This window comes from Plecotus auritus (genome assembly GCF_963455305.1).
Source record: "Plecotus auritus genome assembly, chromosome: 9".
Classification (NCBI taxonomy): Eukaryota; Metazoa; Chordata; class Mammalia; order Chiroptera; family Vespertilionidae; genus Plecotus; species Plecotus auritus.
Genome location: NC_137783.1, coordinates 37,805,762 through 37,821,450, shown reverse-complemented (window position 1 = coordinate 37,821,450; position 15,689 = coordinate 37,805,762). Strand labels below are relative to the sequence as shown.

Here is a 15,689-nt window from a genome sequence, read left to right as displayed (position 1 = left end):
TCTCTTAATGAATTAGACTCATTTTCAAGTTTGATGTGAAGTAGAAATTTAATTTTTTTCATCAACCATGTAGACAATTATCCCAACTGATTTTAAATGCCACTCTTCTAAATACTTGTATATGTTCTATACAAGAAATATACATGTTCATGAGTTTAATTCTAAATTTCATATGGAAGTAAAAATGAACTATTACAGGTAAACTATATAATCAACCAAATATTGAAGAATAAAAACAATGAGAAGGCACTGTCATATCAAATAACAAGACATTCTATAAAGCCATGCTAATTAAAACAGTGTGGTATTCAGACAGGGATTGGTAAATAGACAAATGGGATACCTGGTCAAAGATGAGTCAACCTGAGCGTTAATAAGAATAGCAATTAAAATTCATGAAAAGAAAACAATTGTGTGCCATTAGCCCAAATCTATGTCAGTTTCTTATTCCTGCTATAACTAATTATCACAAACTTAGTGGCTTAAAATAGCACAAATTTAATATCTTACAGTTCTGGAAGTCAGATATTTTCCACTTAACATGCTGACAGGGCTGCATTCCTTTTAGCAGCTCTAGGGAAGAATCCGTTTCCTTGCCTTATCCATCACCTGGAAGTGACCATGATTCTTTGGCTACTGGTCTATTCCTCCATCATGAAGGCCAGTAGTATAGCATCTTTGAATTTCTCTCCATCTCTGACTGACTCTCCTTTGCCTTTCCTTTTATAAGAAGCCTTGCTCCTACTTGGACAATACAGAATAATTCTCGATCTTGAATGCTTTAATTTAGTCACATCTGCACTCCTTTTGCCCAGTAAGGTTACATATTCACAAGTTCCAGGAATTAGTATGCAGGCATCTTGATTTGGGGGTGGGTGGGAATTATTCAGTCTACCACAGTCACTTTTGGAGGATACTAAAAATCTAACTTATTATTTGAAAACTATTAAAGAAAGAAGAATCAAGGACTTATCCTGTCTTTTCTATATGAACTATATCTCCGTTTAATAAAAAAGTGAAGGGTGACAGTTTCTATTCATAAAAGTGACCATTTCATAAACCAGAAAAGAATAATTAAGTAGCATATCACCACTTGAAATGATAGATGTAGCCAATTATGATCAGTGGTTCCTAACATCACAAAAAAAAGAGAAGAAACCAGACATTATTTGCCTCCGTATAAAATTGTATAAAACCACCTATAGATTGTTTTTGCTAGACATTTGAACTGAAATATGGTCCTCTCAACCTTAAGAACCAATTTAGTAGAAATATTGGAGACAGAGGAACATGAAAGGGATACCACAGGAATGCAATAAGCAAACCAAGCAGTGGGAAATTCTAGAGAAGATGTGGATTCTTCAATAAATAAATTGCAAGGAAAGAATAAAAACAGTAGTGAACTTATACATTAAAAATGACTCAATCTAACTGCAAATCAAATTTGGATGCTACTTCAAACAATAAATTAAAACACAAATATGAACCAGTTATAAGATAATTAGGGGCTTTTGATCATTTGTTGCACATTAGATGATATTAAAGAGGTACTTTAAAGTCACTATTTTAGAGTCATATTAAAATATTTAAAAATTTTGGCCTTAAGTTCATAACTGTTGAAGCTAGGTAATAGATATATGAGGGTCAATATTATTTTTTCTATTTTGTATATGCCCCACAATAATTTTTAAAAAAATAATTACTTGGTAAAATGCTACAATCATAACACTTTGGTTCTAACTACCTTGAGTTTACAGGTAATTTTGGTTGACATGATATCTTCCCAAAATTGAGTATTCTCAACTGGGACATGTCTATCTCTCTATATTTACTCAGAATTTAAGAAAAAAAAAACCTCTTTATTAAAACTACTTAATTTTCATTGTGTTTTTCTTCCAGATTTCTGTTAAGTTCACACCTAAGTATTTTATGGTTTTCATTATTATCAGTGTGATCCTTTTCTAGTGGATTATTACTAAAATATAGGAAAATATTCTCTTCTTAATGTTGTGTTTCATACCATCTGCAAACAATAGCAGATTTGTATGTTATTTTTCAGTAACCTTTTTCTTCTACTTTTGATTTCTTTTTTGTTTGTTTGTTTTATTACATTGGCTAGAAACTAAAAAGCAATATTGGTACATAATAATAATGATCATTGTCTTGTCCCAAGTGGGTATTTTAAGGTTTTCATTAAAATATTTCTAGTAAGTTTCTTGGGTTGTTATATTTTATGACTCAAGAGTGTAATTATCTATACTGATTAAGTAGGGTCTTTTAAAAATCAGAAATCAATGTTTACTTTTATTAAATTCTTTACCATATCTACTGAGATGATCGTTTGTTTTTTCTTCCCTTAATTTGATAATGTAAAGTACATTAATAAATATCCCACTATTAAACCATCTCTGAAATAAACCCTATTTGTGAACATTCAATCACCTGCTCTGTTTCACTTCCTAATATTTTATTTAAGACTTTTCCATCTATTTTCATAACTGAGATTGCCGATAACTTTGCATTATTGTTTTCCATTTCTGGTTATAATTCATTACCAATTCATAGCCTTTATCAGGATTATATTAACTTCAAATGAGTTGAAAACTTTCCATTTCCTTCTATCCTCCATCACAATTTATAGAAAGGGGAATTATTTACTCTGAAAAATTTTGGTAAAACTGACCTATAAAACCTTTGAGGTATAATGCCATTTCCATGCATAGATTTTTTAGTATTTTATATGATTAACATTCTATTAAGATTTCCACATCCTTTCAAGGAAATACTGGTAATTTACAGTTCCCTTAATATCAATTTTGTACATTTATAAATCATCTATCAACACAAATTGTACCTGATAGTTCATTAAAAGTTTTCAAATCTTATTTGAAATTTCTAAGATCTCTATTAGGTCACTTTTCAAGAATATAATAAATTTTCAAACATTTCTGAAACTATTTATCAGTCTTCTACCATTTGCTCTATTAACTCTTCCTTAACTGTTATTTGATCTGTTTGTAGAGTTTCATGCCTGTGTATGTTTTTATTTTCCTCAACTGTTTGGTGAATTGGGGCTGCCAGCATACCTTTACATTAGGTGATTCTGGCTTACTTATCTGGGGATATCTGTTTGCCACAGCTTGCCTCTAGATACTGTAGGAGGTACAAAGGATGATGGTAGTTAGTGTGCCAGTAGCTTTTATTTAGGGTATATTTGCTGTCTCTCCTGAAGATAAGTAGCACCACAGAACTGTCCTCCTCTTGTATGTCAATGTCTGCACTAGTTTCTTTAGCTTTGGAGCAAATGCTATGGAGTCCCAGTGCTCTGCTCAAGCAGCAGAGGGTGAAGGGGCTGGATGTGCAGTTGCTTGGAAAGCAGTCTCCTACTTGCATTCATTTTTTCCATCTAAAGCTTTCCTCCCATTTCTGTATCAATTGAGGATGCCTAAGAAACCCTCATTAACTCTGTATCATCTGCTTTGTATATATGAGGCTGTGGTTCCATGTAATCAATAAATAAATCTATAAATTTAGAGGTCAAAAAATCTCTTATCCATAGCATAATGGATTTTGAAAATTGGTCTCTTACGGGATATTGGATGGAAGAAGAGTTGTGCACGTATGTTTACTTTACTCTTTTGATAAAATCACTCTTCTCTTCTGCAAATTCTCTTTCTGCTTCTTTTGGGTACATGTTCATCTTGTTACCCATTCAATATGGCCTACTTCGGTTTTCTAATAACTTTACTCCACTTCTCTGGCCACAGTGATTAACCGGGTGTGGACACATGACACGAGCACAGCCAGTAATGTTAACATTGCGAGGAAGGATGTCTCTTTTGTCTGCAGTTGTTAAATGAGAGCTGCCTGTGTCATGTCTCCTGCCAGTTGGAGGAAGCCTGTCTACAGAAGGGAATGAGGCCAAAACAGAGAGAATCAGAGAAATGAAAGAACTAGGCTGAGAGGTGGAGACACATGCATTCATAATACACACTCACATGTACGTATACACATCATAACGTTGACTTCTTAGATCCAGCTGACCTTAGGCTAGCTTATCCACTGTGTTTATCAGTTATTTTGAGTGGAATTTCTTCCATTCATACTCCAAAATTATAATATACTGACTGGCTAAGTCATTCACAACCTTTTGGTTTCCTATTAGATTTCACTTGTTTCTAGAAGTCCTAGGAGCCTTAAATCTACAAGTTAGATGCTCCTCTTTGTTTTCTATTTGTTCCCATAGTATATTAACATTATTGGTCCTATATTGTAATTACTTATTTATTCTTCTCTCACCTCTCAGTAGAGTGTAAACTCCTTCAGGACAAGAACTGTTGCTTCTCCCTGTTATACCCGAAACTCAGTACAAGGCCTAAACATAACAGGAACTCAATAACATATGCTATAAAATGAGTAAGATTTCTAGATTATAAAAAACACACACACACACCTCAGGTCAAGAGTAATGATTTACTGAAACATGCCTTCTATGATCTAAGAACAACATGAAATTTCTTGATAAAAGTGAGTAGAAATAGCTAGAAATAATTGTTAAATTAAAAAAAACACAAAAATTAAATTTTCTTTAAGCTAAAACCAAAGAAAAGTAGGAGCATGATTTATTTGTATTCCTATTAATAATTAAAATTAATTTTTATCAATATTCTTAGAGGTGATTTATGTGTTTTGTTCTCATCTTCCATCTATTAATTTACAAAAACTAAATTTCATAAGTTTTGTAGCTTGAATGCTTGCCTGAGAGTTAAATTTAGAACACTGGCGTGTGGCCCTTGTTTGGTCCCAGAGCTCTGAGGTCAGCATGAATAGCCACATTAGTGGGGCAGGTTCTTGCCTCCTCCATAAAAGGTTAATTAAAAAAACAGATATTTGCTAAGAGTTATGAGATAATTTTAAAATGCCATAAAATATTGCACTATAATAACTGCTTTGGCTAATCCTTTAGAAAATCCATGAGTGATCTAATTCTTAAAGATCCAATATCTTCTTAAAGATTATTTTTATAGTTCTGGTCAGCTTGGGGAAAATACAAAAGACAATGGCAAATAAGGAGCCAATTCCTGTCCGATTTCTCCACTTTATCTTTCTGTGAGCATAAATGTGACCTAAATATATCCTTACAGCAGAGAAGAAAGGCATGACTGTGCAATTAACAAAGGGAAAAGGGAGTTCTTTATGAAATTTTCCTTGATAATTCTAAATATTTGCTTATGCTGCTGTTGAAGCCACTATCATTTTCCCAAAGTCTTGCTGAATAAATGAGATAGGATCGTGTTCCAAAACGATAATTATTGCAACATTGTCACACCATATGATGTAATTCTGAAATGGAAACGTTTTTCAGTGAAACTTTGTCAAGTGACATTTAGTTTAAGCTACAAGGATATTGCAAAGAAGAAATTTTAAGGAAACTCAAAAGCAAAAGGGTTCCTTGTTTTCCTTCAGCTCATTTTTAAAAGGGCACCATTAGAACAAGTATCCAAATGGAGGGTGAGTGACGGTGACTGAAATGTTTATGAAATAAACAATTTATAAACAGTAGAATAACAATGCTCTGGAAGACAGAATAGTTGGCACATTCCATCTGGTTCTTAATATCAGGAAAATTAGAAAGATAACATAAATATCCCCTTATTCACTGTTTATTTGCAAACATGGCCACCCCTATCCCTTATACTCTTAGGCAATGTGGTCTCCTAAAGTAGTAGAGTACCTAAGAAACACATTTTAATGGCATTTTTAGCCTCCTTAAGATGTTCCCTTACACATAATTCATTTCTGGTCATTACAAATATGTGATTATATGTAAGGCTGGTCACAAGTGTCTCCAGGTAGACCAGTGACCATAGAACTTCTATTTTATGCACTGCCACTGAATCACTGAAGTAGTGTTAACTGAGAGACTACTATGTCCTTCATTATATGGTATACTGTGGTAGAAATATAGCACATGACCCTTTTCTTCAAGGAAATTACACTTAGGTTATACTGACAATATCAATCCACAGGTAATAGAAAACTATATAACAGTGTATTTATGTGCTAATTGGTGTGGTAAAAGTAGCCAATATTCAGCAAAAAGAGATCAATTGGAATAAAATAATAGAATATGATTAAAGAGTTTGCCTAAATCCTTTCTTAGCAACATGATGCAATTAAGGAAAGTTTGTTTCATTGAGAAAGTAGGACTTGAATTAAGCCTTAAACGAGTAGATCGAAAACAAATGTGCAATTAGAAGAGATTTAACTGAATTAATTTATCTCACTTTTCCTGATTTTATTTTTATGAAGACATACATATCCTATCCATTTGAGCTTTGTCAAAGAATTAATCCATAAATACATAAAGTATATGTGTTTAACAATGCTGTTAATGCCAAAAGACAACTTATTTTCTTAATCTAAAGTCACTTATGTGATTATTCTTTTTGTAAACTACTAGTTGGTTATATTAACACTTGAGTAATCTTGACAAGAAGTTGCTTTAAGCAGTTAAAGATCCAGATGCTGATCAGCATGCAATAAGTGATTCAGCTTAATTGGTGCCATCTAGATAAATTACTTACCTCAGTTCCTATCACAATTTCTTCCCTGGTAGAGTAAAACAGAAACTCATATAGCTTGTAGTGTTGAAATAAGCTGAAATATAAAACAAATGTGTGACTGTGAAAGATTTATTTCAGGAAAAAAGGCAAATATGTAAGAATGTTTATTAAAGGAAAGCTGTTGACCAAGCTAAAGACCTTAAACACTACTATGGAGTTAACCCCTCCTTTATTCCAAAATAAATTTATTTAATTTATAAGTACTAATAATTTATTTTATTTATAAGTACTAAGAAATTAAAGGTTTACTTTTTGAGACATTGACAATATAACAGTGCCTAAAATAATATCAGTAAATTAATTGTGATGAGTATATAGGTTTGGAATAAGGGAGCAATTATATTGCACCTTAACATTTCCTGGCTTACAACTAAATAATGCACTGCCCCTAAATAACACCAAACTTGACATTATTTTTATATTTTGTTCCAAACTGGAGTCAGTTTCCTTTAGCATAAATGGCATGGAATTCTACAACCTACTTCCATATCAATTACTTCTCACGTTCTAAAATCTGTTTCAAATTAAATCAATCTCTGATAACTCTTGAAAAACGATGCAATATGAACTAAAATCCATTTAGAAGATGTCTGATTTTCTTGCAGAATATTTGATCATACATCAAATAAAGGAATTAATTTAAGGAAGATGATTTCTTCTATTCCTTCCCTAAAGATCAAGTGGTTAGTGTATAAAAAATTATAAAAAGCCAAAACACATATTTCTAGTAAGTTTAAGGATCTCAGCAATGTATTATTAAAAGTTAAAATTTTACTGAAGGGCTGATTTTTAATATCCTGTTTGTGATAATATTTGGATTTTTCTAATTCTCTTCCTGCTGGTTGGGAAAATTAATAGACTCATAATACAGCAAAATGCCCAAGAACAAAAAATTGTCTTAGTGGTTTCTCTTTCACTCTGGTGCCTTTTGCTATTTAAGAAAATTGATTTTAATATAACTGAGAAATTAACATTTGCAAAATGTAGCTACAGAGCATGTATAATAATGGCTTCTTCTGAATGCTGTAATGGATCAAAGTTTCAATTCATTTGAAATCAATGAAGAAATCCTCGGGCAGCTGGGTCTCTCCGAGTTACATTTGCAGTTGATCTCACAACTAACACAATCCATTTAAAAGTGATGAGTGTGCAGACTCACTCATGGTATTTTTTTTGGGGGGGTGACCTTATACATTTACTAGTAAATTAGTCATCAACATTCAGAAAACTAACTTAGCTTTTGACATTACTTTGATTTGTTGGCTAGAACAGTGGTCAGCAAACTCATTAGTCAACAGAGCGGCAAACCACGGCTCGCGAGCCGCATGTGGCTCGCGAGCCGCAGTTTGCCGACCACTGGGCTAGAACATACATCAAGATTAGTGAAGTTTGATGATTCAAGGAAGCAAAATAAATTCAAATTCTCCCTCCTTACATTGCTTACCTAGAGAAAGCTTTAAGGTTAAAAAGATTACACTGGCAATAACTGATTTTGAGTAGAAAAAGTAAAAACTTGGAAATAGCTTGGCTTCCTCTCAGTGAATTAGTATAAGATTTTTCTTTCACCAATTCAAAGATAATTCATAAGTCTTCCTGAAATTTCATCATCTTTCAGCATTATTCTCCTCATTACATGTAGTGCTTAGATTTTCCCAGGACAAAGGGAAATTCGTGACATGGATACAGCAGTCAAAGATGCAAGGTTGGGGTGAGGCCAGGACTAGGGTGAGACAGAGGAGGGGAGGGAGGCACCTTACTCAGGGGCAGGTCAAGTTGCCTCCATTGCCCACACTGGTCCTCACCTTGGTTGGGGTTCTCTAACTTTACCAAGAAATATTAGATGACCTCCCATGGGAGCAAACTGTGACACCTCCGCAATGAGAGTAAATTTCTTCCCTCTTCCTTTAGACTTCCCACTGACTCAAGCCTTAAACTACTTCGCTAAATAGCTTGTCTTAGTCATAAATCAAAGAAGAAATACCAAGAATGAAAATGGGTCAAGGCATCTGACCCCATGTCAGAAAGTTCAATTCCTTGTTGTACACAAAAGGGCAATGTTGATTTTCTCATATTGCATATATGCCTGTGCACATTACCTTCACCTAATTCCAGGGGATAGGTAGAATACACAATGAAAGATGTGTGCTTCCAGATATATATCCAAATTATGTCTTAATTAAAAAGCTGCAGCAGTATTTATATTTATACTAGAGGCCTGGTGCACGAATTCGTGCATAGGTGATGTCCAGCTGGCCCCCCACAATGGGGGCCGATCCGGCCGGGCCCATGGTGGGGAGAGGATGTGGGAGGTTGGCTGGCTGGCCCTGCCCCCGATTGGGGTGGGGGGGTCGATCAGGGGCCAGGCCAGCTGGGGTGGGGGGCCAGCCCTGCCCATGATCCGGGCAGGGGGAGGGGCTCCCCCCCCCCCCCCCAATGAGGCCGGTTGGCTGGCTGCAGTGTGTCTCATAGCAATCAGTTCTTCCGGTTGTTCTGGTTGTTCCAGCCACTTGGCTTTTATATATACAGATGGTATACAACATTTGCAAATGTGTGTATTGCACAAGAAGATTCATCAGTACTTACAGTAATGTTGGGGAGGAATTTTGGTATTAGTTTTTTTAAACTCACAGACACATGACAGAATATATAATTTATACCAGCAATTTTCAACCTTTTTCATCTCATGGCCACATAAACTAATTATACTAAAATTATGTGGCACACCAAAAAAATATATTTTTTGCTGATCTGACAAAAAATAGGTATAATTTTGATTCATTTACACTAGATGGCTATTGTGTTGGCTGTTGTCATTTTTAAATTTTATAATATAAGGGAAAAGAGGTCAGTGCCCCTGACTAAATAGTGAAATATTGCATGTTTTAAAAATTCTTATGGCACAGCAAACTCATTAAAAATCACTGATTTAGACACTATTAACAGTATCAAATGAGATTTCAATTTTATGCCAGTTAAGTTTCATGTGCTATGGGGTCATGTTCTAAAAACTGCTCTCCCTAAATTGACGAGGGTTTTCACTGGTTGAGTAAATTTAATATCAGGTTAAATTGAAGCATGCTCACACTTTCAATAATTGAGTTAGCTTCATATTTATAAAATTTCTTTATAGTCATTAAAATGAAAAATATATGATTTAATTGCCACTAAACTTACATTTGTGGATCTATGAGGCATTCTGAATAGGTGTTACAGAAAAATGTATTTCTCTTTATACAATTTCTGTATCAATTCCAGGTATCCTACTAACTGATATTTTATTTATGTAACAAGTACATTGAAAATGTATAATTTCTTTAAAATCACAGTATAAAGATTTAGCAGCATCAAATATAGTTCTGATTTATTTTGTATACTTTATATGATGACTAATCTCTGAAACAGTACTTTTTTTTAAGAAGATGAGGGATTTTTGATAAGTGGTTACCCTGGTTAGGGCCTAACAGTGACTAAGACTGACATCTCCTCTGAACCATTTTCTGAAATAAAATGGTAAGAGTATATTGATGAGAGATATGAGATGAAAGAGAGAAGAGCCACCATCTTTCCTCATCTAGAAGGTGTTATTATGGTGCCCGCATGAGTTTTGCTGCTGTGGTTAATGACCGGTTCCAATGACCATTATAAACCTCTTGGGCCCAGAACTTAGATGTAAAAATGTGTTCTGCAAAAGAGATTTAGCAGTTTCAAAGAGAGAGAGGAGGGAAAGAAGGATGGTATATGAATGTGCAGAGGATTCCGCCTGGCCAGTGTCCCAAGCCCTGAGAGGCAGAAAGACCTGGGACCAGTTCCCTTTAGTCTGGATTTCCACTCCCTCCTCTCCCCCCACACAAGGACCCTGCTTTATTCTAATTGATATGAAGACTAATGTGGCTTTTAGTGGGAGACACACTTTAGAGGTATGTTTTTATGGTAAAAAATCATATTATATTAAATGCTATTATATAAAAACGTATTATTTCATGTGCCATTATTAATTCATGCCAGAAATCACTATACAAATCTTATCATATTAAACACATTAATATTTAAAAAGCTTCCAGACTACAACCAGGATCCTTGCCAAGCAAATCATGAGCATGTCTAGGACATCATGCAGCACGCTTTATTTTGAAATTTTAAAATTTAAAGTTGGAAAACACTGCAGTATATGGTATTAGAGAACAAAGATATTCTGGGAAGCTTTTAGTAAGACAAAAGAAATATTTTACCAACTCTTGTTTAAATGTTTTCAAACTCTAAAATCTCTCTTCCCTGGGAGAGAAAAAGGACTCTAATGCAGACCCTGTGACAGATTAAATAAAAAGACAGATTTCTTAATTCACCAATGAAGAACCACTGTAAAAAAATACTTTCCCTCCATATACCACCATTTTCTATGCAGAAAGAAAAACTTACTGAGTTTAACTGGTCAATACTAGAAAATATTTCCAGACAGCTAATAAATTGGAGGAAGTATATACATAAATCTTTTAAATTTCTAGTACAAAGCATTTAAAATAAATGTTTAAGTGGAGATGAATGTTGCTCTTTAAAATGTGAAATTTTGACATTAAGGCCATCTACATAAAATATAGATTCCATTGTAATCAAGTCTGATAAATCAAAAAGAATCCTTTTATTTATAGAGACTTAGAGAAAAAAATAAATGCATAGATCAATTCATTATAATTCTAAATAAAACTATACTTATCAAACACGAACCTCTTTTTAAAAATGCAAGTTAGCTAAATTGATCAATGTCCTGACTTTTATTTATTGAATGGATGATTAGAATATTATCTAATTATTAGTTGGGTTAATTACTGTATAACTTCTGTAAATGTCAAACTTTGCTAAAAACTGAATTAGTTTCTATTTAGAAGATATTTTCTAGAAGATATGAAACAAAAAAATAATTGTGACTAAAAAGAAATCCATACCTGATTTTTAAGTAATCAGTGATAGCATTGGCTTGTTTTATATCAAAGATACTCCATTTCCCGTGTTTCTGTAAATGGGCTGGTCCAATTTCAGCCATAACTTCTCCAAGCCATTGTAAGCTATCTTTTAAGGTCATATGCAATGCTGAAATAAAATTCAGAGAAGCTTTAAGCAATTGTTTTGATAGATGTTTTGGAACAAAATAATCCAAGATGTCCTTAATGTGAAAAAATGTACTTTCAGTATTTGTGAAGACAGATTTTAAAACTATTGTTTCTTTATGATAATTTAATAATTGTATTTTGTGTAAAAGAACAGCAGCTGACACACCCAACAATTGTAAATTGCTATAACGCTACAGAATTGTCTAAAGAGCTTATGTTTTCATTTTAAGACACAAAAAAATTTGAAATCTATCTAAAGATTACTTTAAAATGGAAAAGAAATATTTTTTTATGATCTCAAAATAAGAGCACATATGGAAACAACACAAAGGTTGGTTGGACTAGCCAGTGAGGAAGGCCTGCACAGTAGATTCAGTCACAGTAGACAGCAGAACTGAACTCAGAGCTGAAAATATAAATGAGAAGTCCACCAACACTTGGCTTTAGCTGATTGTTACCATGTGGGAATTTGGGCTTGAAGATTTTCAATAGATGCTAGAAGTATGGATTTTTATGTAAAACATCAAGATTTTTTTTTCTTTTTCAAGCTTATAACTTATGTAAGCTGTTTCTCAAATTATGGGTGGTGGTAATGGTGAAAGCCAGATGACAGTGCAAAAGAGTGACAAGGACTCCACTTTGCCACCATTACCAAAAACAAACAAGTCCATGGTTGTGGTCTGTTATCTTGAACTGAAAACAATAGAGCAATGCTATCTTTTATGGCATTTGTTTAGCTGAAAAAGAAGTAAATGTCAAAAGCCATAGACAACTTCTATAGTGCCTATAACACAAATCTATTATCTTCTGTCTTCTTTTCATCTTTGGTCATATTATGCTTGTTTTTACTTGGGGCAGGCAAATATTTACAACCCACACACACCCACTGCTCCCCTCATCCCAAGGATGAATCCAGGGAACTGGAGTGTCCAGAGTGCCCTTTATTTGCTGACAAGTGACAGCTGTATGGAAGTAAAACTGAAGAGTCTTAAGGTGGAGAGTTGAAAAGCTCTAGCAAAAGCGAGGTTGGACAGGCTGCATGTGGGAAGTGACTGGGCTTTAGGGAGAATGGTGTTGCTCAGTGTGAACCCTACTCTCTTAATCCCAACCAAACTTAGATATCTTTATCTTTAGGAAACCATCAATAAACTTCCACTTCCTCCTAAAGGAGTGAATTTTTTCAGGGAGGTAGGAAAAGAGAATACAGAGGAATTATGAGAGCACTAGAGGCCCGGTGCACAAAATTCGGGTAGGTCCCTAGGCCTGGCCAGTGATCAGGGCCGTCAGGGCCTTCTAGCTGCTGGCTAGGGCCTTCTGGCTGCTGGCCAGGGCCTTCCTTTGTTCTGCACCGCCCCTGGTGTCAACGCATGTCATAGCGAGCGATTGAACTCCCAATCTCCTGGTTGAACTCCTGAGGGACACTTTGCATATTAGCCTTTTATATATATAGATAGGATGACTGTTGGACCCAGCCATTTCTGGGTTACACAGCTACTTTTTTTAAAAAATATATTTTATTAATTTTTTTTATAGAGAGGAAGGGAGATAGAGAGTTAGAAACATCGATGAGAGAGAAACATTGATCAGCTGCCTCCTGCACACCTCCTACTGGGGATGTGCCCACAAGCAAGGTACATGCCCTTGACCGGAATCAAACCTGGGACCTTTCAGTCCACAGGCTGGCGCTCTATCCACTGAGCCAAACCGGTTTCGGTACACAGAGCTACTTTTTATCTCTGGGATGTAAGTGCTACGCCCCCAAATTACTAATAAAATGACAGTAATTTAAAATTTTAGGAAGATACTGTGAACACTAACTTGTAATTTGTTTAATATAGATTCTTTTCTACTTATAGAAATTAGAAAGAAGCAAAAAAGTATCTAACAATTTAAATCTGGTTTAATAAATGACAACTGGTACATTTCTTATAGGCTCCCTCCATCTTTTATGTATGTCAGATACACAATTATTGCTGGATAATTAGGCTTTCCTGTATCATCCTAAGAGGTGCTCAATTATTATTGCTTATTTCTTTTTCCATACCAAATTTCTTTTGAAAATAGTGGGAGTAACTTCAGAAATGAAAAATTTGTTGGATAAAAGCAATTCAGAAAGGAATGTATTGAAAATGTGAATTATTTTATTAATAAAATGGTATTACTTAGAGTTTCAGAAAAAAAGAAATTCTTAGATAACCTATTATAATTCTAGATGTAATTATATTTATCAAGCACAAAATACATGTATATGACTACTTCCTTATATTGAAATATAACTGACTCTAAAACTGTTTTTCGATTTCTAATGTCTTTTTATAGATAAAAGCTTTAAAAATTAAGGAAGTTTTCACTTCACTTATCTAATGGAAATATTTGCTCTTTTAAAATCACATTTAGTGATGTGATTAAAATATGAAAGATTAAACCATTTGAATAGTAAGGGCTGTTAGAAATAAAATTTGTCTTTGAAAATTTAGACCAGTGGTCGGCAAACTGCGGCTCGTGAGCCACATGCGGCTCTTTGGCCCCTTGAGTGTGGCTCTTCCACAAAATACCACGTGCGGGCGTGCACGTACAGTGCATTGAAACTTCGTGGCCCATGCGTAGAAGTTGGTTTTCGGCTCTCAAAAGAAATTTCAATCTTTGTACTGTTGATATTTGGCTCTGTTGACTAATGAGTTTGCTGACCACTGCACTAGACTTATAATCAGTTGGTAGGCTTAAGATGGTACCTCATAGCTGCCACTTACTAGCTAGGTGATCTGAGTTTCATTTTCCTTATCTGTAAATGAGAGTAGTATCAATTTTCAAAGTGACAGTGCTGTTGTGAGGGTCCAATAAGAAACACATGTGAAACTCTGGGTAAACTGAAAAGATACATATCCTAGTATATTACACATGTATAGGGCTTTCTAGAATTCATCCCAAAGGCAGGCACATTTGATATAGTAATCAGCAGGACGAGCTCTCACTCACTAGGATTGAACCTCGTGACCTTAAGGAGTTATTTAACCTCCCTGAATCTCATTTATTTTTCTCACTTTCAAAATGGGGAGAATAATAGAACTATCTCATAAGATCATGTGTGAATTAAATGAGACAAAGCTGATGACACTGTGACAGGCACAAGTTAATCATGCACACATTTTACCTATTACTATTATTAACATACACATTTGGGGGAAAACAAGTCAACTTGATAAAAGTATTCTATGGTTATTTACTAATATTCATGCTATATACAGGGGAATCAATCTAGGTCCTCAGATCTGGAGAGAGGCCAAATATCCAGTCTGTCGAATACTTTACAGTTGGTCCTTGGTCAGGCCCTGGAAAAACTAAGCCTCATAATGTATATTGTTAGGACAACTGTACAAATCCTGCATCTTTCACAATCTTTCAGCTGATCCGATCTGATTCCAGGTGGACTGTCTATAGCAGTGGTTCTCAACCTTTTTAATGCGGCGACCCTTTCATACAGTTCCTCATGTTGTGATGACCCCCAACCATAAAATTATTTTCATTGCTACTTCATAACTGTAATTTTGCTACTGTTAATGAATCGTAATGTAAATATATGTGTTTTCTGATGGTCTTATGCTCTACAGCAGCGGTTCTCAACCTGTGGGTCCCGACATTAGAAAGGTTGAGAACCACTGGTCTACAGAATGCCTTGTGGATAGATAACACGGCACCAGTTTGAGACAAGAAACAGACCAGAAACTGAGTCAGTATAAAATGCAGTTTCCACACTAGGTTTTATTAACAATGATCAACCACACTACAGCTAACAGCCCAGACTGGGCTCTTCAGTGCTTTTTCTATTAGGATGTCCCGGGGTGGGAATGCTCACCAGGGCCCAGGACTCACCACCTCTTAGTCTGAGTATAATGCATTTTGCCTCTTCCCTAGCACACTTGGCTAAGATTACATTCTTTCTTGATTATTACTATAACCT

At 34.7% G+C, this 15,689-nt stretch overlaps 1 protein-coding gene across 2 annotated transcripts in view; it reads right to left on the bottom strand.

The window, feature by feature from the left end:
- Positions 1–15,689, bottom strand: part of CABCOCO1 (ciliary associated calcium binding coiled-coil 1) — a 121,334-nt gene that overhangs the window by 77,833 nt on the left and 27,812 nt on the right. For both annotated transcript variants that reach the window (XR_013959005.1, XM_080640840.1), the window contains 2 exons: positions 11,567–11,711; positions 6,588–6,660 (listed from right to left, as the gene is read on the bottom strand). Coding sequence is in view for 1 of the 2 variants with exons in the window: in XM_080640840.1 (XP_080496966.1) it covers positions 6,588–6,660; positions 11,567–11,711 (218 nt within the window). In the remaining variant the exon portion in view is untranslated. The remainder of the gene's footprint in view (positions 1–6,587; positions 6,661–11,566; positions 11,712–15,689) is intronic.